Below are 25,454 nucleotides of genomic sequence, written 5' to 3' on the forward strand. Positions count from 1 at the left end.
ATTCTAGAATTTGAATTGAAAAACTTGGACTGGCCACCGAAGAAGCATAGGCAAAGACCGAAGTCGTATGCTTTCGTGGGGTTATTGTACTAGGCAAACATAACTGCATAAAAGTACTCCTAGTAAGCATATGTGACGAGCCTCACGAGATGTCTCATGAGACTCGCTCACTAAGATATGTTTTGTACCTATCCGCATCTCGTGTCTCACTGCGAGCTGCGATATGAAATATCGCATGGCACACTAGCTCATTTAGGTATACATGAGAAACACGACACTCTGATTTCAAGTATGGACTGTGACGGACTAAATTTGGAATATTCAAACGATGATTTTAGAACCGATTCATCTATACAGGTTTGCTCCGTTTGATAAGCAATAGTCTCAAAAATAGTTCATACATGTCAAAAAAGCTTTTTTGCGATTTTGTTGCAAATTAATCAACTTTCCATTGACAATTTGCACTACATAATGGCCTGCTTTTACTACAAAAAAAAGCTGAAAAGTGCTACTTTTCAGCACTGTTTTCGGTGCTGAAAAGTAGCACTTTTCGGTATTGTTTGAGAGGCGTCAGCCAAATATTCCAGTCTATTCTGCCATAGCATCTGATTCTATAGCTGATGTGCGATACAGACAGAAGACTAGTGAAATTGTCGGCGCGATAAAAAGTTAGAATCGGTTTCTCGCCGAATTTGTATTTTTCTCAGAATATTTGCGAGATACCTAACTTCGGATGTGGTGCATTCGATTCGTATCCGGATATGCACTAATGCACCATACTTCCGATGCAGGGTATCTTGCATGGATACCGAGGAAAATCCGTTATCGCGAACTGCATTTTCTAACGATTGATCGACAATAGGCCTTTTCATGTGACAGATCCGTCTATGCATTTGTTTACATCGGTGGAGGACCGGTGCTAACACGGGCCTGTCATTTTCATAGAAGAACTGTCAAAGTGCTTCCCGATCAGCTGATTCGAGACGTCATGTGAATAGGCCTATACTGGTTTGGGAACGGATCGTCCAGAGTTCTTAGAGGTGACAGCAGAATCTGCTACTGTACGCGTTGTCTTACCTGTTCTGTCCTCTAATAAGGAACATAGGTGTGTGAACGAGAAAATTTGTGACATTCGTAGATACCTGTGGGGTGCAAATTGGAAATCAAAAAGCAGCCAGCATGCTGTCAAACTATAATTTTCGTAAAAATGATCTGAGCATGCCTAGGGTTTTGCGGTCATAATTTCGACACGCTAAAAAAATTTAGTACGTTTTATGTAACACAAAGATTGGCAACTTATGACGAAAGGTTTTTCTATGTTCAAATTATCCGTAAATAGTTCAGGACTTTAAGAATTATGTTTCTTGTTAATGAACGGTCAGAAACTTTATGATTCAGTTGATTTCTTGCATTCATTGTTTGGTTAAACTGGTGCTGTTTTGCGTAAAGCTTTATGAGCGTGCTCTTTGAAAATGGTATCCTGAGAGACAGACAAACAAACAACGGCTAGCACTCGAGGAAAATATTGTGTTCAAATTGAACGCCCAAAATTTTCAAGACCGCACCCCCTGGGTAGATACTACCTGAGACGAGACTCGCGGAGACGGTCTTCTTTTTCTACGAGTGCTGACAAGGGAGGGTCACGATAGCGTCCCCCGGGGTTTTCATCCGGACTATTTTTGTTGAATTCTACATGTCAAAATATGGAAAAATCCAAAGCCTTTCGGGTGATGGGCCAGTGGTGTAGCCAGGAGGGGCTCTCAAAGGGGCAATTTTTTGCATATCGAATATTAATGTAAAATTTTCTTATCCAACAAAATAAATAATTTTGATGCTGATTGTAGTAGAAACAAGGAGAAGGCATATTAATCTTTATGAATAATGCATATTTACTACACAAAAGGCGTAGTCAGGGTGAAAACTCTGGAGTACAATTTCATAATAACATAACATTATTTAGTATCAATTTCTGACCAGTTCACGCTATCCCTTTACTAAGAAAAAAGAAAAGAGCCAAATATTTCCTCCATTGGTGTAGACAGAAAGGGCAATGTTAACTAGTATTTTTCAAAATTACACTTTTCAGCACATAGAACAGTCCAAGTATGTCTGTGAATAAAACGATTCTGCTACTAGCAAGGGCATTAGTATGGTTAAATTTTCTTATATTAAAATATTATAAAGGAAATTCTCCATTGCTCGAGTTAAAAATCACTATAATAAAGGAGAAAAAAATCTTGATTTCTCATTGTTATATGAATAATTTATCTCTTACATATGTGCACCAGTCGGTGTTGCATAAACGAATATGGCCAAAAATCTTCTATGACTCTTCCAAGCATATGATTTTGATTTTTTTTTATTGATTTTATAATTATACAACACGATTTACAATCGTAAATTTGCAAATAATACAATATAATCAAATTAACATTACTGAAATATCGACTCAATATATATTATAAAATAAATCCAATGTAATAAAGAAAGTACGTAAATCAACAGGTACAGCAAAATCAAATAAATTGTAATAAAAAATATACGTTACAATGATATCATGCGCATAGTTTTGCACAGGTTTGTCTGTGTCTTTGATTTTGCAACTAGTAAACTATGACTTCAATTCTTCTTATGCATTAGAATTACATATAAATACATATAACACTGGTGATACTCCATGTAAAATTGGCCGAAACGACCCCAATGCAGGGGGGTTGTCCGAACATTTATTCACTAGAACTTAAGGAATCCGTAACCTAAAGGTTTGAGCAAGGAGCCATTAGAATTTTGCACTGGCCATGAACCACTAATTTAATTATAGATTACACTCCCGTGCATAAGTTTGGATTCACCCCCTTAAAAACATACAAAAGTGTTCAGTCCATATCTCTGCGATTACACGTCCAATTGAAACTCTCTAAGCCGCATTCGAAAAGAAAAGAGTTATTCTTACTTCGTATGTATTTTTCCAAAAACATTTTTCGAATTTTATATGCCAAATTTTTACTTAAAGTTGTGACAATTATCAAAAACACACTGAAAAAACATTTGTAACTTATTCAGCATTGGATCGACCAAAATTTTAAAACAAGGTCTTATTAAAATCGTAATCTTATATTCTACACAGGGGCCCAGATAGCCGTAGCGGTAAACGCGCAGCTATTCATCAAGACCAAGCTGAGGGTCGTGGGTTCGAATCCCACCGGTCGAGGATCTTTTCGGGTTGGAAATTTTCTCGACTACCCAGGGCATAGAGTATCTTCGTACCTGCCACACGAATATACACATGTAAAAATGGTCATTGGCATAGTAAGCTCTCAGTTAATAACTGTGGAAGTGCTCATAAGAACACTAAGCTGAGAAGCAGGCTCTGTCCCAGTGGGGACGTAACGCCAGAAAGAAGAAGATATTCTACACTACTGATTCAGTGATAGCTAAGGACAACGTCAATATTTGGCACAGGGACTATTTTCTGCGAATTCAATCTTTTGCACACTATCAGTTTAGTGCCACACGGTTTGAAAATCTCATACGTTTTGCTTTTTTTAAATGCGGTTATATTGTAAATCATCCAGGGCCATTCGATACTCCTATTGATTATTGCTGCGGAAGAATTCAAAGTGATGAATTTACAGAAACAGACTGCGAACAAACTGCGTTTATCAGATGTGCACATTGTGAAAGAGTATTCTGCATTGATCATACACTGATAAAACGACTACACACGTTCTGTAAATGAAAAAAAAGTCTGAAGCATTGGTTTGATTTTAAATAAATGTGGCACCCAGCATTCTCTTGTTTTATTTAATGAAAGTATTTCATAATTGTTGTTCTTTGTTATTATTTTATTGTTGGGATGTTGGACAATTTATGGTGAACGTTTAAACATTGACAGAAAGAGATCTGTAAGATATATACTGTTAAACCTCGATCGAGTCGAACTCCTTATAATGTACCCTCAATGTTATATAACTAGACATAATGCATACATCCATACTGAAGCATCCATAAGTTATTTGAAATCGACTTCAATAAATTTTAATTATCACTTAATGTTTCGATTTTAACTTTTGAATGTAACAAGTTGAATGTAAATAAATCGTAGATCATAATTAGAACCCGTACCTCCATATTTGCTCCATGCTAAATATAGCCCTTAAAAAGCCCTTTCTGTCTACACCACTGGAGAAAATATCTGGCTCTCCTTCTTTTTTCTTGGTATAGGTGGAATAGCGTGAACTGGTCAGAAATTGATTCTAAATAATGTTATGTTATTATGAAATTGTACTCCCGAGTTTTCACCCTGACTACGCCCTTGGTGTAGTAAATATGCATTATTCATAAAGATTATTATGCCTTCTCCTTGTTTCTACTACAATCAGCATCAAAATTATTTATTTTGTTGGATAAGAAAATTTTACATTAATATTCGATATGCAAAAAATTGCCCCTTTGAGAGCCCCTCCTGGCTACACCACTAGCCCATCACCCGAAAGGCTTTGGATTTTTCCATATTTTGACATGTAGAATCCAACAAAAATAGTCCGGATGAAAACCCCGGGGGACGCTATCGTGACCCTCCCTTGTGAGTTTTTTTCTTATTCCACTCAGTGTGTACATCAATCTTGCGCAAGCCGTTCAAGCGCTCACATGATCATCTCAGCAAAAAAACTATTGCGTTTGCATCACACCGAAGTATAAACGGCATTTTGATTGAAATTTCATGTCAGAAAACGTAGCAGACATTAAAAATAACTAGTCTTGTGTTTAGATTTATCGGCATTTTTGGAAAAACTGCTCCGCTGACTGAGGTTTTTAATAATAGTTTATTTTGAATACAATACTTTTCACCTTTTCAGCCATAAAAACGATGGGTTAGGGGGGTGTGTAGCCTTGAGGTTATGCTTTCGCTTCATAAGCGGAAGGTCATGGGTTCGATTCCCAGCCCCTCCACAAAAAAAAAACCGTCCAGCCACCAGAAGACGCCTCACGGAGGACCGTGCTTTGGTGAGCACATCCATCCTCCGTCAGTATCAGATGGTGACTGAGACAAACTGACCCTCTTCGCAGGCAGCTAGCCTCACTAACAGCAGAGCTCTCTCCTACCTGCTCGGTGTGAGAGTAAAAGAAAAGGAGAGAGTGAAAGCAGATGTAAATATAGATTAGTTAAAAATAGATCTGTATCGGTAAAGAAGCTACAGATCAACTGATTCCGGCACAGTAGTGGCCACAAGCACAAAGCTTATTTCAAAAAAAAAAGATGGGCTGCATTTGACGTTTCGTGACAGCGGAATCTGGGCTGCATATGATGTTGATATTTTTCCTCTTCGAGAGTCTCTCTCAGGATACTACTATGTCGCAGCCTACACGATTGAAAAAAAAAAACTGAAATGATACTCCTCGTGAATGTATGTCTACATGGTTTCTGTTGAAATGTTTGTTTGTGCTTTTGGAAATGATACAGTTTAAACGGAGTTTTTCGCAATAACAAAAAATGTTGTTTGCAACAAGTTGCAAAATGATGATTTTTTTCAGCACGAGTTGTACATTTATCCATCGAGGCTCGCCGAATAACTATTTCGATTTGTTTATCTGTGACAATAAGCCAAAAAAGTGTTGGAATGTTTATTTCGCCAAATAGGGTAACGACTGTTTATTTCGTTATTAAGGACATATCCCCATGAGTACCAAAATGGCCTCTAATATGGCACCTTACTTCCCCTTCGCATTCCGCTCCCTCCTCCCACGCTTCTCACAGTGTTTTGGAGAGCGATCACAAAAAATGATTATTTGAAGTTACTAACCTTATTGTAGTGCGGTGGTTTCTTAACTGAAAACATTCCATAATGTGTTTTTCACAAATCATCAGTTTTTGAATGCAAACACGTAGTTATTGCTGTGATTTTTGTTGTAAAATACCACGCACTTCCGAATCACTTCTTCTTCACGCACCGAGGTAATGTTTGCTGGCTTTTCGGTGCCCGTTCTAAAATTCACTTTTAATCGTATTTCTACTCACCGTAGCAATTCAAAAATCTAATGCGATACTTGAAACACTTTGATTATTCACGCACGATGCTCCTGGGAGCAATAAATCACTTATATTAGTCAATTTGTGCTCGAAAACAGAACCGGAACGCGAATTCACTGAGCCAACATTGTTTATGATTCGGATGCGCCGCTCTCACTGATTGGAAGAGATGCCAGTTTTTGACGGTGTATTTTTGACAGTTCACGTTTTCCAGAACGCTTTTTTGAGTGTGTGAATATAAGATATTATACAGTACAATTGACTGTAGAATTCAAATGCATGCTGATGGCAACTTGCTCCGTCCGTGAAAAGCGAGACAAGAGAGGAAAAAACTGCCAAAAATAGTAAACAACACACGCATGGTGTGAAAAATGCTTATAACTTTGGTCAAAAAACATGTTTTCACTACCAAATGAAATAAATTGTGATTTCGAGTTTTTATGAAGTTGTTGATGAATTCATATCGACAATAATACCTTTGTATGAAACGTGTGCAAGTAATACTACCTACATAATTTTGTTAGTGGAGGTATACATGAAACATGATGATTCATTTTTGGCCGACGCACATAACATTGTGCTCCGCCTTGTTGGGTGGCTCGAGAGGGTGCTTTAGCGGGTGGCTCGAGTGGGTGGCAACATTATGTTTACGTGCTCAATGAACCTTCACCTTAAAAGCTAACAGTTGGCGCCAGCGGCAAAAAGTACAGGTAACAACCTTTCGAACATTCAGTTTCTTTCACTGGCCGTTGAGCGACGACACTGTATTCCACCCACTGATCGCGCTACGCTGGATTCTCCAATTTCTCAAACTTCCAACACAAGCGCATGGAAAAATGGTAGTCGGAGAACTGTCAAAACGTATGGAAAATAATGAAAAAGTGCCATCTATTGCCTTTTCAGTTTTGAATATCGTCCTATTGGCACAAAATATCAAGCACACACATTGTTGTGAACATTAATAACTTTAAATGATAATCTGATATAAATTTAATTAGAATGAAGATTCAAAGGTTTGATCCTTTTGTATTCCGGAGTCCTAGTATGTGTGAAAAAAAAGTTCGTTTGATGGTTGGATTTTGAGAGATGTTGAAATTATTCCATTGTAAGCTTCATCGTTCAATATTGACTCCAAAACTATTTTTTAAATAAATAATGAGCCCCGGAACTATAAAAAAATATTTTTTTAAAAAACAAATGGAATTCAGACAACCTACTATTGACGAACTGCAAATTAGACTAAAAAGTTTATTCATGTTCGTTCAGACAACCTAGGTTCATTTTTGCACCATGACCTCCATTGCAATATGTAAGGAAACTGTGCACGATAAACTTAATTTATTCCAATTAGTGGTAACAGCGAGATGCCATTATGTTAATCTTCTTTCAAAGCGTGCAATTTTATATTTTTATTGTTTTTTTTTTTGCGGTTTAGGGGTGCAAAAAATCTGAAAAATACTTATGTGCTCAGAAAACGGTAAGAAACGAGGATACAACTTTTGACTACTTTAGAAGAAATTTAAAAACCCAATTGTAGAGCCAGACACGAATGCCATGACAAATGGTAAAGTATCTTGAATAAAACAAAATAATAATAATTGTAGAGCATTCAGAATTTTCTCTTGAATATGCAGCAAAATATATAAAGAATTAAGAGTGATTATTTTGAAAAACCTAAATACGCAATGGTATGAAAGATTAAACAATTATTAATGAGAAAAATCATCGCATATTTGTTGTTTTGGGAGCGATATTACGACTGGTTGATGGGCGACATTTCTCAGATGTCATTGATGTCAGGACCTTCCGAGGCCCTAATATCGACTCAGATCATTATCTCGTTGAAGCTAAAATTCGGGCGCGGTTATCCAGCGTCACGAGTTCCACAACAAACAGAACGCTGCGCTTCAATGTGCAATGCTTGTCGACTGATGGGGTAGCTGCGCAGTACCGTCAGCAACTAGACGAGCAGTTGGGAAGAATCAACGTTGCTGGAGACGTCGACAGCCTGTGGGACCCTATCCACGAAGCTGTGACAACAACGGCGCAAGAAGTGATCGGCACTGATCAATGACGAAGACGAAACGGCTGGTTCGATGAAGAGTGCCAGAGGGTGACAGACATGAAGAATGTCGCCAGAAGCCGTATGCTTGTGACCGGTACCCGACAGAACAGAGAGCGGTACAGGGTAGCGAGAGCCGTAGAAAAGCGAATCCACCGCATAAAGAAAAGGCAGCTCGAAGAAAGTGTGGTAGCTGACGCTCAAGAAAGCATGAACCTGAATGATATGCGGAGATTCTATGTACCAGTGCCCGCCATGTGCAATGATCGAGAAGGGAATTTGCTGACCGATAAAACGGCGGTGGCTGCCAGGTGGAAGGGGCACTTTCAGCAATTGTTGAACGGTGAGAATGGAAATGTAGCGAGGAACAGGATGAACATAGATGATGACGATCAAGCTGTGGACCCACCAACCATAGGAGAGGTTAAAAAGGCTATCAGCGAGCTGAAGAACTGTAAGGCTGCTTGGAAGGACGAGAACCCGGTCGAGCTTCTCAAGCACGGAAGCGAGCAGCTTTACCAGTCAATCCACCGAGTACTGCTGAAAGTATGGGAGGACGAAGAATTGCCCACCGGCTGGTTGGATGGCCTCATCCGCCCTATCTACAAGAAAGGGCACAGATTGGAGTGTGCCAATTACAGAGGAATTACCCTGCTGAATTCAGCGTACGAAATTCTGTCGCGCATCCTGTTTAACAGACTGAGACCGCTCGAAGAGTCCTTCGTCGGCGAATACCAAGCTGGTTTTCGTGAGGGCCGTTCGACAACGGACCAGATGTTTATTGATTTCAAGGCGGCGTATGACTCAGTGAAAAGAAATGAGCTTTGGCAGATAATGTCTGAAAATGGTCCCCAAAAGAAAATACGAACAAAACTAAAACGGCTGCTTTATGTCTTGTTGACAAAAGGCAAAACAATGTACTCCAAGAATTTAAAGCATTGTTTTTTAAATATTTTATTAACTTATTTTGTTTTTTTTATAAATTTATCAATTTAGACACGAATATAATATACTATTTACATAACTATTTAAAGCTTCAAAACATCTTGTTTGATTGCAGAAAATCTAAAATTTCATAGATATTTTTTTATTCCTGTCATATGAATGAATACTCATTTTATAACCCAAGTTTTTCAGCGCCTCTCTTTTTACTTGCTTGATTCAAAATGCTACGTCCACTTGTTAGAACCCCTCCCTCCCTCTCGTCACACTTCGTCACAAATTCGTGAAGCCCCCCCCCCTCCCCCCTAAAAAGCTACGTCATTTATGGACGACCCCTTATGCTTTCCTATAGAATCTTATAGTTTGAACTTTAAAAATATGATGTTTATTATTCCATTTTTTCTTGTGAGGTCAAAAAAATACGTCTTGCAATTTCTCATCGTAATAGACTGTTTTTCATCACGCCAATCTATCATGAAACGGCCTACTTTCCTTCAATGAATGTAATGATTCATTACGCAACGCTTTCTCATTACGCAATTGTTTTGAGTTGCATAATGAATCATTTACATGAATCAACTACATTTTTTTAGAAATTTTTAAATGATGGGGAATGCATTCCGATATCATTTCTGATACCCTCAAGTGGTGTTCTACGAAATCGCAAAAAATGCTGTACATAACTCGTTGCAGAACTCGATTTTTACAGGACTCGTCGCAATTATCCTACGAGTCGTACATATAGCCTCGTAGGATAAATGTACGACTCGTGCTGTAAAAATCATCATTCTGCAACTTGTTCCGTAAACTACTATTTTAAAGGTTTGAATCAGAAATCCACTGCACAAATGCAATCACTTCTCCAACCACCACTGACAAAAAGCGACGTTCCGCAACGCAAACCATTAACACTTGTGAAAAATCCCCACTTCATCCAGCAAATTAAGTTAAGTGATTCCTCCCAGAACACAGAAAACCCCCCAATGAAAATAAAAAGTGTTTCCAAATTCCGTATAGAAAGCCGGTCGGCAAACACGTTCCGTCGTTTGTGCAATTTTAAATGTTTTATTTCCCCTCGTTCATGTTCCAACAGCAGCGGCCTCTATTCTCCGACGGCTAAAAATGAGTTCGATTGCGGTTTTAAACGTTCCAACAACGACGGCACCCTCAAACGAAATGGAGGAAGAATTTTCAATCAGTGTGGTGCGGAAATAGTTTCAACCCGAAGTCCTGCAGATGGCGCTCGCGCGTGTTGAATAAGTGAGAAAAATAAACCGAAACGGAAAGTTTTTAGCGGAAATATAGAAATATAAAAAAGGGCAAGTGTTGGATGAGAAGATCTAGAGAAAAAAAACGACAAGTGAACTGCTAAATCGTAGGAAAAGAGATTCAACGGAAAAAATGGCGCAAAACGTCAGCTTGCTGTGACAGCTTCTCAACCACCACAGTTGAGGGCAGCGTGTTGAGTTTGGTTAAAGTAAATCCAAGTTGGCTTTGATATCGGCGATGAAGACCAAGGCTGGCGACAGGAAAGCCATAGTTTTGATGTGCGGGTTAATTAAAAATAATTGCTTGTTGAAACGAGTGGCAGTGGTTTACTAATTAGGAGCAGAAGTTTAGTGGTGAGAAATAGGGAACAAAAATTTGGAGCGGAAGTTTATTTTTTTGGCTTCAACGAGACGTGCAAAGAAACGCAACAATGCTAGCGAAATTAGGTGTAAATATAGTGATACTGCTATTTTTAGGAAAAGGTAAGTTATATTTCTTTTATTTAAAGATCTTTTCTATATTTCGATATATTCGTTTCATTGTTAAATGAGGAGAAAATTAATTCTATTTAGTGCTTCAAACTCTGTTGAAGTGCATCAAACGACCGTTCACTACTTTCAACAAAAAAAAAACTTGAAATATTAATAATGTTAAATGATCCATATTTTCCAAGTAACAAACTGAAGCAGTTCCGATTCAAGTTGGATGAAGCAAAGGGTGCCGCCAATCGTAGCCAGTTGTTCCGAATTCGGAGATATTAGGGTAAGTGATATTATGGAATCAAGGTTTCCTTCCAAATCAATTAGGGGATCAAGGTTTCCTTCCAAATCAAAAAAAGCTTATGACGACAAAACTTAAAGTTTGTTCATGGTCTCTCATGAGAGCATGAGCATGAGCATATATGACCGTACAATTCGTAGTTGCTACTCCGTGATTGACTAGAGCAATCGAAGTTGCACAGGGAATCAATGAATGGGGCTTGGGATTAGCTAACCATTCTTCAATGTGCACAAATCGAGAGCTCAAATTTTAAAAGTCAATAACGGCGCCGGCCACGTCCTTACGGTCATCGGGGAAGGGAAGGAATGTTAGCTAGACAACCGTTGTTACTAGAGACCGAAGAATCTTCTGCATCTCCACAGTTGTCATGGAAAGGATATTGGGTTAGTGGGATAAGGTAAAGATCTGGGAGTCACCAGCGATTGGTGATGCGATCCATGATACATTCACGCCTAATCCGTTTAAGAGGAAAATAACCATCATCGTTTTGCTAATTTTCAAAACCAGTTTTTTTGCTCAAAACTGAAACAATGTTCATGAAAATCTATCATTGCATTGCGCTTACTATCTGTAATGCAATGATAGATGTTCGTGAGGTTCACTTAACATTTGTGCTAAAAAACTGGTTTTTAGTTTTCGATGATTGCTGATGATTGAATGATGGAGTCTTGAGCCTTAACGCCACTGTCTATTCATGCCGCGCGAGCGACGCGCAACACGATTGATTCTGCTCACATCACCCGCCCCCGCAGGAGCAAGCAACGCGAGCAAAGGATCAAACACTACTGACCCTATCCGCGAATGTTAAAGTTTGTTCATGGTCTCTCAAGTGACTTTAAGCCACCTAAAGAGATAAAAAATGAAATAAATGATTTGGTTGGATTTCTCAAATCCAAGTTATTATTATGAAAAAAGATAACTTAATGTTAGGTAAGGGCACTCTCAATAATAATATTTAGTTCACTTTGTCAAAAGAGAGTTATATAATATTGAAGCTTTAGAACAAGCAAAACTTATGTTGAATGTTCGTGTGACATTAGAACATTTACACGAACTTAGAGAAAGTTTCAAAAACACCACAAAGCGCCGTCAATGCCAAAAGTGGAAACGCATGGATGCTAAATGCATGATTTGCGGAGGTTCTTCTCACGCTAAAGAAAGAAAGATACCAAAAAGTTTGTATACGCAAATTGCGAGGGCAACCTAAGTCCAACTTTTGGGCTTGCCCTTTGCACAAACGAATTATTGAGGCGTTTTTCGAACCCGGAATCCTCCAGAAAGAATTCTCAAGCAAACTTGTTGAATGGAGGAATTAATGTCAGCTTTCAGCATGACTTTGCATCATAGACGCAAACACTATCACAAGGCTGAGTATATTTAATTCAGTTTATCATGTAAATGTATTATTTGTAATGATAAATCTAAAAAACAGTTCAAATTTTTTTATAGCTGGTCAAGCTATGATTACATTAGCAACTGATCTGAATCCTCATCAACACCTCCAATCAAGTCAAAGCACAGAAAGCATCGTAAAGCGTATGTTCTGTTGCATAATTCCTAATTGCCGGTTGCATTTTAATGAAAACATCATAATTAGAACAAATTGAATTATTCCCGTGAAATGGCGCGCTCTGGTTATGCGGCAATGCTCGAAGTACTGCTCTATGCTTGCTCGCGCTTTCAACACGATGATGAAAAGACACAAACGACGAATGTTCAATTATTATGCGGTGAAGCTCCATGTCGGTGAGTCGACGTGGCACCAGCCGAGGGCGAGGGTGTTTATGCGTGCGAAATTAGATTCGCCAAATCCGACTGTTTTCCGAGGAGGATGCAATCAAAGCTGGCTCGTCTGCAACTGTGATTGCCTGTTGTCGTCGTCGTCGTCGGTTTTGTGGCAGATGATGATTCTTGTCATCACGTACGGAGATAATGGGGTCAAAGTTAATTGATAAATCGTAAAATTTGTGAAGAACGATTTGGTTCTAGGTCACAATCGGTTTGAGAAACGTTGATTCCATGAACGATCCGGATTTGATTGGAAATTGTACGAAAAAGTGGTGTTAGAACTGTAGTGAATCGCAATATGGGTACCGTAAAACGAGGGATCTTTGATAATGCGATTTACTTTGGTAGTGCGGGATCCATAACTAACTATAACAAAGAACGTTTTTGTTACTATTTCAGCAAGACGAATATAAAAGTAAAGAGTACCCAGTCACCATTTTGGTAGATAGGGTGCCGGTGCCATTAGTGGACTACCTAAGCTATAAAAAATCATAACGAAATAACAAAAAGCCTTAACAGAGATCTTTTGGTGTCAACAGAAAGAAAAATATAAAAAGAGTGATAAAGCTATTTTATTAACATAAAATTGTTTGAGCCACTATTGGTACACGTGTTCCAGTAGTTGCGCTAGTGCTCCAGTAGTAGACGTTCAGAAATGATACAAGAAATTTTGAACAAAATGGTAAATTTTTACATAGGTTTAACATTTTTCCATCGGAACAGCAAATAGTATCTTTCGAATGAAGCATGAAGATCATCTCTGGAACTTTTCTTCATTCTTATACATCCATTTTCAAATTGCTTCCATCCGTTGATCCACTACTGCGTCACCAAAATGCGGCCCTCAAGAAAGTTTTGTGCGACCCGCGAATGGATTTTGATTATTAATGTGATGCGGTCCGCATGTTATAATTTTTATTCATGCTGAAGTTTAATCCTTTGCTCTTGCAACTTTTCTCCTGGAAAGTATGTCATTGAAATCATGTAAAATGTGTCTGCATTCATCAATCTTCGTGGCATAAGGAGTAATATGAAATTGACTTTGACTCATTCAAAGGTTCAAAGTTTCTGAAAAACCTGAAATTTTTCCAGAATCTTAAAAGGAAGGCTAAGGACCTGCAAAAAGTCTTCATATCTCTAAAAATCTCTCTACTGAACATATTTCAGTTTAAACAATTGAACCAGTTTCTTCGTCTTGCAGAGGTGTCCCCTGAACGCTGATATTTTAAAAAAGATTTTTTTTATATAAGACTTCAAAAATGTCTCCTATTTCTGTAAACCTTTGAAGATTGTGTTATTTGAAATATTTCAATATGGATTGCTTTTTGAATGGTTGACGAGCCCAAATGCAAAGCGATGTACAATATTGGACAACACATTTGCAACTTTTTCGACCTTCCATCATAAATAATCAACTTTTGTGGGATAAATCTCAGTTATTAATAGTCCGATATGAATAACATTTACACAGCATTACGCAAATTGCTCAGGTGTAAACATTTTCAAAATATCAAAAATCAAGAGATTAAAAATCATATCATTCCGATTGAAGTGAATTCGCGAAAAGAATTTAAACGATTTATCTCATAATATAAGAGACCTATGCAAGTATCTTGAACATAATTGTTAATTTCAATTAAATGTATAACTTTTCTAAAGATACTATCGATATATTCCAATTTTTTTGGTTTGTGTAAATTTTGAAACTTGTCGAAAAATTTACCGTTACTGTTTTTAACTCGTAAAAGTAAAAAATGTAACAAATATATGGTAAAACTCAAGTAATGTTAAAATTTAATATAAATCGATCCTTTTAAAAATAGATAATACCCTCTAAAGTTGACTATTTTGTATTATTAATCGAAAAAGTTGAAAATGCATTGTCCACAATAGTGTAAGTGAAATGTTGATCGAATTTGAGTAAAGTGTACTAATAAAGCTTTGTTCCTAATTTTTAAAAAGTATTTCAAGGTGAGTTTTTTCGTCATGAATTATTTTATATTAGCTAACATAATTCATCAAAAACTTGGCATTGTTTCTCGTTCAAACCCCTACTGCTTTGATCATAAAGTTTCCAGAAATGTATTATCCGTATGCATAGAAATAGTGATTTTTGAAATCCCATTGAAAGCTGCTAAAATTAATCCTTATAAATCTTGCGGCCCGCGACTTATTTCAAAAGCGTTGAGATGGCCCGTGCAATCGGTTAGGCTGAGGACAACTGCACTACTGGAACACGACGGCAACTATTGGTGAGGGAGCAAATTTTTGGCATAAACTCAATTATTTATATGGCTTTTTGATATAATAAAAAGCTGAAACTTGGCAAATCGTCTAAATTAGAGACGATCCATCTACCAAAAATAGCACATGTCGTTTTTATCGAAAAATGTATGGTTTATTCCATAGTCCAATCTACTGGTACCGTCAAACGGGGTAACTTGCAACAGGGGTGAAACTTGCAACACATCGACATGTTACCGAATTGTCGTTTCGTTCAGTATTGAATTAAATTATTATAATTTATTACGCCATTTATTGACCTTAGGTATATAACAGAAAATTTAGGCGAGGGTTTAGGAATAATTTCTTTTTTGGTTGGTTTGCTGGAGGTGAAAATCATGTTATATGTTGGATTGTATGAAATTAATGCTGAAAAACTTTCCTCGTACCACAGAAACGGTAGAATTATGCCATTCGAGGTATTTGCTATCAGTAACAGTACTTATTAGTGTACAAATTGACAACATAAACATTTTGATAATTTTGTGCTTAAACACTATAAAAATTCAAAAACGTTTTTGACTACCCTTGTGGGGTAACTTGCAACAGCAATTTTGATCTCAATAGTTTAATATTTCTTACCGTTTGTCATTGAAAACAAATGAAAAGGCAAAATTGAACAGATATTTATTCATTAACATTAAAATTGTTATGCCTCGATCAACTCAATACACGTTTGGTACTAAATATTAGAAAATTTACATGAATCGCATTATTATTACATTTAATTTTATTTTCTTCATGAAAATCATGAATAATTTTGAAAATCTGTATAAACAGTAACTTGCAGATCTGCCATTGGGAATTTTTGTGCATGATATATGATGAAGGTTATGTCAAAATACCAACAGAGACTTTTTGAGGACATACATATTAATATGTGACTCGTCGCTTTAATTTAAATATGCTTAAAAAATGAGTTATGTGAAATATAACTTAAAATACCATTGTGTTCATAGAAAAGTTGCATTAAAATGTTTTAATGACTTTCCAATAACTGTCAAGACTTAATATGTGCTAGCTTGTAGTTTGTTGTCATGTTTTAGCTGCAGAAAATTCTTAAATGACACGATGTAGGTTAAGTTTTTAATAGTGCACTTTAGGTAGCACTGTGTGTTGCATTTTACCCCACATCAGGGGTATCATTAAAAATGCATATATTTCGTCTCTCCTGATCCCAGAAAACCAAATACTGATAAAATAAAAACGCGTGGTGTTCTTTACATGGCGATTAGGGTACCAGATGGTTTTTGTCTCATCTAAATCCTCATATTTTTCATCCACTTAGCTTTGAAGTTGAAAATTGTAGCAAGTTACCCCGTTTGACGGTACATTACAACCATCGGTAACGGCACCCTACATTATTCTTGTTATACATCATTCATATGAATCAATTCACTCGTATAGAATGCCCATTCAATTTAGGCACGGTTTATTTTTGGCAACACGAAACCCTTCGATTATTAACATTAATTTCACCAGCTTGTCAAATCGAAATATTTTTCAAAACTTTTTTGATTTTGACAATTATTATCAAGTAGTGGTCCCGGCAAGCTTCGTTTTGCCATCAAGTAGACCGTTGAAATGTGCAATGAAACGGAAGGAAAGCGATCGCATGTGGACACTTTTTGAACCACATTAATCACCTGATCATTTGACATGTTCAGATATAGGAAGCCGGAACATTCATAATGCGATTCTTTTAAATTCCGAATTTCCATACCGGAGCTACTGGACATCTGGGTATCTATTCGTCCAGAATGATTTAAATTTACCTACAATAGCTCTTATATGTTGAAACTGTAGTTGTGTTAAGTTTCGAAAAATGATAATTTTGTAATGGTTAAACTTGACCGCTTAAAACAAAAAAAAACATGGGTTTTTAAACTAGACGTAAAATGGTCACAAGTACAGGTCGGATTCGATTATCCGGAGTATCGATTTTTTTCACTCCGGATAATCGAATCCTCCGATTAATCGAATCACTAAAAAAAAAGAAAATTAATGATTAAATGACTTAAATGTTATCTTTTATTTTTGTTTTGTTTATATGATGCAGTGGCGTAGCCAGAAATTTTTTCCTAGGAACGTTAGGGGGCTTGAGAAGAAAAAAATTGTTTTGGCTGCCATACACAAAAAAAACCCTTTTCAAGCTCCCTTTTTCTTACCTACGTCCAAAACTGCAAACTCATTCATCTTGTATACTGCAAAACCAAATTATTTAAAATAATAAATAAAAACTGAAAAACATGAATATCAAAAACCAAATTCCGGATAATCCAATTCCGGATAATCGAGAAGCCGGATAATCGAGTCCGACCTGTATTCAATATGACCGAATTTGCTTCTAATGGTCATCTTGTGTCGAGTTAATGAGAATTCTGGCCTCCGATATCTGAGCATGTCAAATGGTCAAGTAATTATTGTGATACAAAAATGGCCCACATGCGATTGCTAGACTTCATACATGCTATATTCATACACGTTGACATAAAGACATTCGAAATGGGGAAGGTGTACCAGTTATGGCCATAGTGGTTCACTATTTGGCCATATGTGAAATTTAGATGACTTTCGCATTTTTAATCTTTATGAATGTTTGAACATCAAGATATATCCTACATCTTAATGCTAAAACACACAAAACTTTTCAAAATGTGGAGACATTCAAGATATCATCGGGCGAAATACCCAAGTAACCAGTAAGCACGATAATGCGGCACGGTAACAGCATTATATACGCATATAGGGTAATCATTTGATGCATGTCAGTTTTATATACGCATATAATGCTATTATAATGCCAGAAAAGGCGAAATAGCGTGCCATTATAGTGCCAAGATATAACCGTGTTTCTCTGCACCACTAATGCTGATATAAGACCTGATATATTAGTGCTTATGGTTACTTGGGTAGGGAACCACTATGGCTATAACTGGTACACCTACCATAAATTGAAATTTTACCAATGATCACTCTTGGAATAGGAGGTGTACACTACATTTCCAGCCATGTATCTGGATTGGCCACCGGTATCCAGATCCTTGTTGGTGCATATAAAGGTGCAACCAATCCCTTTCACAAAACCGTTAAAATCTTAAGAATTGGTCTATTGAGTCAAAAGATATGTTAAAAAACGTGAGACAAAGTCTTCCACGCTTTTTAAGGGTTAATTTGGAATCTTGTGCGATTCTGATTTTTGACGCACGAATATCTAATTTTAGACGCACATTGTTATACGATACGTGGTTCACTGGGTATTAGTATTAGTATGGGTATTAGTGGGGCCTAGATAGCCGTAGCGGTAAACGCGCAGCTATTCAGCATGACCATGCTGAGGGTCGTGGGTTCGAATCCCGCTGGTCGAGGATCTTTTCGTAAAGGAAATTTTCTCGATTCCCAGGGCATAAGAGTATTTTCGTACCTGCCACACGATATACACATGCAAAAATGATCAAGCGGCAAAGGAAGCTCTCAGTTAATAACTGTGAAAGTGCTTATAAGAACACTAATCTGAGAAGCAGGCTTTGTCCCAGTTGGGACGTAACGCCAGAAAGAAGAAGAAGAAGAAGATGTGTATTAGTATGATCCGTCAGGTCAAAGCTATTTTCTTCGGAATCGAGAACATTTGTATCTTTGAATTTAAACACTAAAATATTATGAAATTTAAGCATTTTAGAAACGATTACCAATATTCTTTTCAAATCTATGACATTTGATAAAATGACGTTTAGTCAAAAGACGTACAGTCGAATGGCATTCAGCCGAATGATTATTAGTTGATTGACTTTTAGTCGAATGAAGTTCAGTAGAATGTACGTATTTGGTCCGGAAGGGAATTTCGTCGAATTGACATTTGGTCGAAAAGCATTTAATTGCACTATTGATATACATAAGTATGATTTGAGTATGACATTTGACATGATTATCACTGACTCTGTCGTTAATTTTTTTTTTCTATCATTATTAACGAGATTTTTAGCCCTAGGCTAGTTTATCTCGGGACCAAAGGCTTTACTTTCCTTCCGAAGGAACTTTTTGTCATAAGCGACTACTAGAGGATGTGATTCGATCCCAGGTCCTCGGCGTGGAAGGTGCGTGGTCTAACCACTACACCACTTTGTTGTTAATATACAAAGTGCTTGAATTACCAAAAGGATTACGCTATTGTATATGCTATTATTGATGATTTCATTTGTTTTTAGACGATGATACAGCGCAAGGAATCAGGCGGTTTGAAGAACACTTTGATGAACTACTGAGCCATATAACTATCAATCAAAATGCTTCCGGTGATAATTTTGATTCGGAAACATTTATTCCAGTCCTCGCGACTACTTGCGGTTTTGAAGAATTTTGCTATCAATTTTTCATCCTACGGTTAAGGGTTTTCCGACATTACCTGATTTTTTAGATTTCCTCGAACCATAAAGGCTCCCCTAAATCAAGGCGATTTTTTTACGGTGATAGCGACATGCACATGCGCTGCATATCGTGGTCGGACCGTACCGTTCTCTTATTCGACGGACCGACCGACACACGTTGTAAACAGACCCGGCATAGACACGTAACAGCGACACAAGAACCAAGGAAAGCGAAGCATCGGTGGTGTCAACTAATGGTCGCGAAGACCGGAGATCACCGAGCTTCCAAAGCGTTTTGGTATTATGGTGTTCTAGGCTGGATACAGCTTCGGATCATAATCAAAACACATGGTTCTAGGTTCAATCAAGACTGTTCTTTATTCATAATTGTCACGACTTAAATAGGGAATAATTGCTGATATAAACAATTTCATTTCGGTGATTGATTTCTTCAATCGATACATGAGCAAGAGAGACAAAAGGTAGACACCCGGGAACGACGTTGGCTATTCTGCATATATTTAGGTGGCGTTGTAATTTGAGCTATTTAATTTCATTGCACCGCGGTTGAACTGTGGCGCACTGCATATGGCAGTAAGTGATGGTCAGCAAAACAAGTGTATCACTCGGAATTTCTTGACCACACGTACTGCCGTTTGGAGTGCGCTTTTATCGTGACTCATGTCATGTTGTTATGATTTATGAGCTAATGAAACAAGGGAGGTCCACTACATGCATGCACAGTTTGATCAGCGTTTCTAAGCCACATCGACGCAATTTCGCAGCGATTTTCGTCGTGTCGATCTATATGGATCCATATAAGAGTGCTTGCAGCGACTCAGCAACGAAATCGCGTCGATTTTTTGTCGATGTCGCTTAAAAAATCGTGTTGAACTTTTTTGATTTAATATTTAAATTGGATTCTAAATTGTGATTTGAAGAGAATAAAAAAAACCATCATAAATCCAAACGTTTTCAAATGCTGAGATGTTCCATTTACTACAATGCACCCAACCTCAATCGTTAAGCGATTTTTTGATTTATATTGACCTCGTAAATTTTTGACATCAAATATACATAACAAAATATTTCAGATAATTCGGCCTAGAAAAATCTGTGGAAGTGCTCAAGTAGCTCTTCACCATATCAGGCGATTCTTTTCTAATAAAATCGCAAATTGCACATGTAATTAAATTTATATATTATAATTATTCGTTAATATTCGTTCATATTCGTTGCGACAAAGTGAAGCTATTTAGAAAGACCAAGCTAAGGTTGGTAGAATTGAAAACCGCCGGTTCAAAATTATTTCTAGTTCTCAAATTTGACGACGTTTCAGAGCTAGAGTACTAACATATTTGTCAAACTATGTACGAATGCAAAAGTGGTCGATTGACATAGGCTCTCTGCAAAAACTGTTGAAATGTTTCTAGAATAGCTTTGTCCCAGTTGAGTTAACGCCGGCAAGAGGAAAAACATATTTGGTCCATAGCTGTTTGAAGTTGTCTTTTGAAAAAGTGTTTATAAAAACCGAGGGAGTCAAGAATGTCCATGGTTAGCGTGACATAATTTGTGCTGAACATCATTGAAAGAGAATAAAAATTGTATGCAAATGTACTGAATAAGGTCGTCGAAAATGGCTTTCCGGGTATTGGTGCATTCCGGTAAATGGAACATTCCGGTAAATGGTTTTTCCGGGTAATGGTATATTCCGGTAAGCGGTATTCCGGCAAATTGCATTCCGGGTAATGGTATTCCGGGGCCCAGATAGCCGTAGCGGTAAACGCGCAGCTATTCAGCAAGACCAAGCTGAGGGTTGTGGGTTCGAATCCCACCGGTCGAGGATCTTTTCGGGTTGGAAACTTTCTCGACTTCCTTGGGCATAGAGTATCTTCGTACCTGCCACACGATATACACATGCAAAAATGGTCATTGGCATAGTAAGCTCTCAGTTAATAACTGTGGAAGTGCTCATAAGAACACTAAGCTGAGAAGCAGGCTCTGTCTCAGTGAGGACGTAATGCCAGAAAGAAGAAGAAGAAGTAATGGTATTCCGGGTAATGGTATAGAATCACGATTAAGGTAAATCGAAACGAGCTAATCTCAATTAGAAGTAAATTAACCTTTCGCACCTCATTTAATCAGAGCTAGCAATCGACAGTTCCGTCACCGACTGGTAACAAAATAAAGAAAGCCATCCAGTTAAATCACTCAGACAGGTTGTCGTCTCGTCATCGACGAAAGAATCCACGACCAACTTCAATCGAAAATAGTAAACAAAAACATTTGACTTCATTCCTTTTGCTCCCCTTTCTAAAAAAAAAGAGGAGTCTATTGTACATTCCATCACAGAATTGCTTGTACCGGCAATTAAACCCACTCTCTTCATGGTTCTAATTTCTGGCATGTGCGTGGAGTGCGATTGAGAGAACGTTTGTTCGATTCCGGACGCGTTGTGATCTTTATTTCAGTTTTATTATTTTTTCTCAATAAAAGCTCATAATCTGACGACGATACGATAAATATTTTTAGTCGGCTTAGAGCTCCCGAACGAAAAATTCGATCATAACGATGAAAGCTTAAGGTTCATTTAAAATTTTCATAACGCCAAAATCAGGCAAATATTGACAACCACCCACCCGATTATAAGGCATTTTGTAAGAATATTTTTCAGATTTTGTATGAGCTGTGACATCTAAAGGACACTCACCCACCCCTGTATGGTTATGAAATTCGTGAATGAACCCTTATTTGTTCTTTCACGACGCAAAGCCTATGTGACAGATCACTGCAGCAAATAGTCGTTCAACGCTGGTTGAGTGACAAAGATGATTTTTTTTTCAGTTACGTCTATTTGACTGCGAAGATTGTATATGTAGAGTAACTTATCTTCCATAGTTCTCTTGTTAAGTAGTTATAGATCTACCAACACTACCAACTCTGCTATCACAAATCACCCGAAATTATTAACATCGTTAGAGAAGACACATATTTTCCGCTCTAAGAAAAAAATGTCGCAACATAAAACTTCGAAAGGTTTTTAAAGGGAAAAAAGTTCGAATTATTTATTCTTTCGAAAGAGAGTCATCATTGTACGACATGTTTGTTCCCTTCCAATTCTCTCTTTTCAACGTTTTGTCCATTCGACATTTTGTCCTTTCGACGTTTTGGCATCCGACGTTTTGGAGTTCGACGAGTTGTCACCGAACGACATATTCCAAAGAAATTAAAAACCAATACTTATCCCGGCATACTCGATTCACTTTATTTACCAAATCTATGGCCATATAAATGCATAACATGCAAATATTTAATCCAGCAGCTACCATTAGTTTACAATCAGAAGTTAAAGAATGAAGAGATTCGTTCAAAAACGGTTGAAGATTGATCTTTACCTATAAGAATAATTTATCATATTTAGAAAGTTCTGCATCATTGGTTTTTGATGAAATGAAGGTATGCCTTCCATTTACATTCTATTGTGAAAAAACATATATCTATCATATGGTGTAATCAGAAATCAAATAAATCTTTTATAAATTTGTATTCGAACAGATGTCCCTTCGATCTAACGTTCGACAAAATGTTTTAAAAACATTTGACCATTGATGGACCACCATGGATCGATGCACGAGTTCACTAATTTGACGTTTGAGCGGTGCCGAATTCACTCGTTGCCATGGTCACGTAAATAACACGGCACCGCTCAAACGTCAACGGGTGAACTCGTGCACAGGTCCATTGTCATTGGACTAAACGCCATTCAACAAAATGTCGTTTGACCAAATGTCCTTAAGCCATCTGTTCTACGATCATCTATTTGATGAGGTTTTAAGGAGTTCATCAATTATCCTCGATTAGCGAAAAACAATTTAACAAATTGGGACCATTCTTTTAATCAAAAAGATAAATACCGATTTAACGTAAACACCCAGAGCTATGCAACGCCCCTCCAACTGTACGTTATTTATTCGATTTTGTCTGAAATATACTTACAATGTCCGCTCGATTTTGGCAACACGTCCAAAAATGTCATGTTCAGAAAATCGAACGGTATTTCGTGGTACACAAATCGATCCTACGTCCTTAGTTAAACTGTAGAAATTGTTGATAATAATTTCCAATATCTAACATATTTTGGAACAACAGTGGCCCGGTGTTAAAGTAAATGTTGACAAAATCGAACGAGAACTGTATTTACAATCCAAAAACGATTGCTTTAGCTTGAAATCAACGAATTGAATTATTTATACGCTTATAATGGTGCTTGTCATATTAATTTCATCTGAACACTCTATTGCATGTGATTCCTTTTTCTATAAATTCTGTATTTTAATGCATATGACCATGTCAAATCGGTCAGTCACAGAACTCGATTAATTAATTTGGATTGGATTGGATCGATTGGATTAAATTTTACACATATTTTTTAGTAAGGTAAAATAAGTGTTTTCCATAGATAAATTGATCATTTTGACTCAAGAATGATTTCTGAAAATGATCTACGAGTTTTGTATACAATTTAATCGAAAAATTGTAGCTCAAAAAAAAAAAATACACAAAAATAATTTGTTTGTTGAAAATTAAAAAAAAAACTCAAACAACAAATGAAATTACAAAACCATACTGGGGACGGACCTGGTGTAGGGGTTAGAACACACGCCTTTCACGCCGAGGACCTGGGATCGAATCCCATCCCCGAGATAGTCACTTATGACATAAGAGTTATAGTGACGACTATAACGGAAGTAAAGCCGTTGGTCCCGAGATGAACTAGCCCAGGGCTAAAAATCTCGTTAATAAAGATAGAAAAAAAAACAACACCATACTGAAAACAAGTGTCAAATTTAATCCAAATTGAAGACTTTTTTCAACTATTTTATTGGATTTGCAGTATAAGCCATACTGTTGGATAAGTCAGTAGAGTAAGGTGGGGCAAAAGTTCGACCTTAGTGGTATAATCAAAGTTTCCAGGAAAACATTAGCAATTGAAACGAAACAAATACCATACAGTGAACCTTCAACACATTGGTTATAATTTTGCTGAACAAACTTGTGACAAAATATTTACCCATTTATAGTTATAACAGTTTCAAAATTGATTGTCTTAAACGAACTTTTACCCCACCGGTGGGGCAAGAGTTCGAATCTTCTGTGGGGAAAATGACAGAAATATTTTATACCAGCCGTAAACTTATGTTTGCCGAGAAATACACACTAAATTTTCGTCAAAAAATTGCCCAAAACAGGGTTAATTGTATTTTACCCATAAATAGCAGTTTTTTCGCAAAACTAAGAGGAAATGTAAAATTTTAGGAACATTTTTCACACGATCAGGCCAATTTCGCTAAATTTGAAGATAATATGTGGATTTTAGGCAATATGACATTTTTTCCTTGATTTTACACATGGGTCGAACTTTTGCCCCACTATGGGGCAAAATTTGTTTCCAAGCATTTATGCAAAAAGTAATACACATCAAGGCATCCTTATGATAGGCCTAGAAATGCCCTTACATGAAATATTGATAAAGATTTTATCTTTATGTGGTTTCATGCAACTAAAGTTTGACCAAAAATTACAATATTCACGTTGAAAAACAACAAATAGCCATAACTTTTCTAAATCTCAATCGATTTTCATAATGTTTGGAGTGAATGTCTCTTACTTGAATAGCATTCGAGCCTCCATGACATTTATAAGTTTTGTTTTGGATTGAATTAGAAATCCTAAAAAGAAACTCTTGCCCCACTCGAACTTTTGCCCCAATTTACTCTACTAAACAATTTGCTGTATATAAACGTACATCTACATTTCGCGTGTTTGAAACGTGTAAACTCAAGTGTGAATTGTTGAACTCATTTTTGAATAAAACATTACAAGCATAGTATTTCATTAAAAAAAATGTTTAGTCTTGAATACGTGCTTTTATCAA

The 25,454-nt window shown here is 37.0% G+C and overlaps 1 protein-coding gene across 3 annotated transcripts in view; it reads left to right on the forward strand.

Annotated features, from left to right (window-relative positions):
• The window catches only part of LOC5569928 (carbonic anhydrase-related protein 10), a 194,701-nt gene that overhangs the window by 34,941 nt on the left and 134,306 nt on the right, over window positions 1-25,454 (forward strand). For 2 of the 3 annotated variants that reach the window (XM_021848444.1, XM_021848423.1), the window contains exon 2: window positions 10,129-10,786. In XM_021848444.1, the coding sequence (XP_021704136.1) occupies window positions 10,735-10,786 (52 nt within the window). In that variant the 5' untranslated portion in view covers window positions 10,129-10,734. The remainder of the gene's footprint in view (window positions 1-10,128; window positions 10,787-25,454) is intronic. The other variant, XM_021848510.1, reaches the window with a different exon arrangement.

The sequence above is a fragment of the Aedes aegypti genome, chromosome 1, assembly GCF_002204515.2.
Source record: "Aedes aegypti strain LVP_AGWG chromosome 1, AaegL5.0 Primary Assembly, whole genome shotgun sequence".
NCBI lineage: Eukaryota > Metazoa > Arthropoda > Insecta > Diptera > Culicidae > Aedes > Aedes aegypti.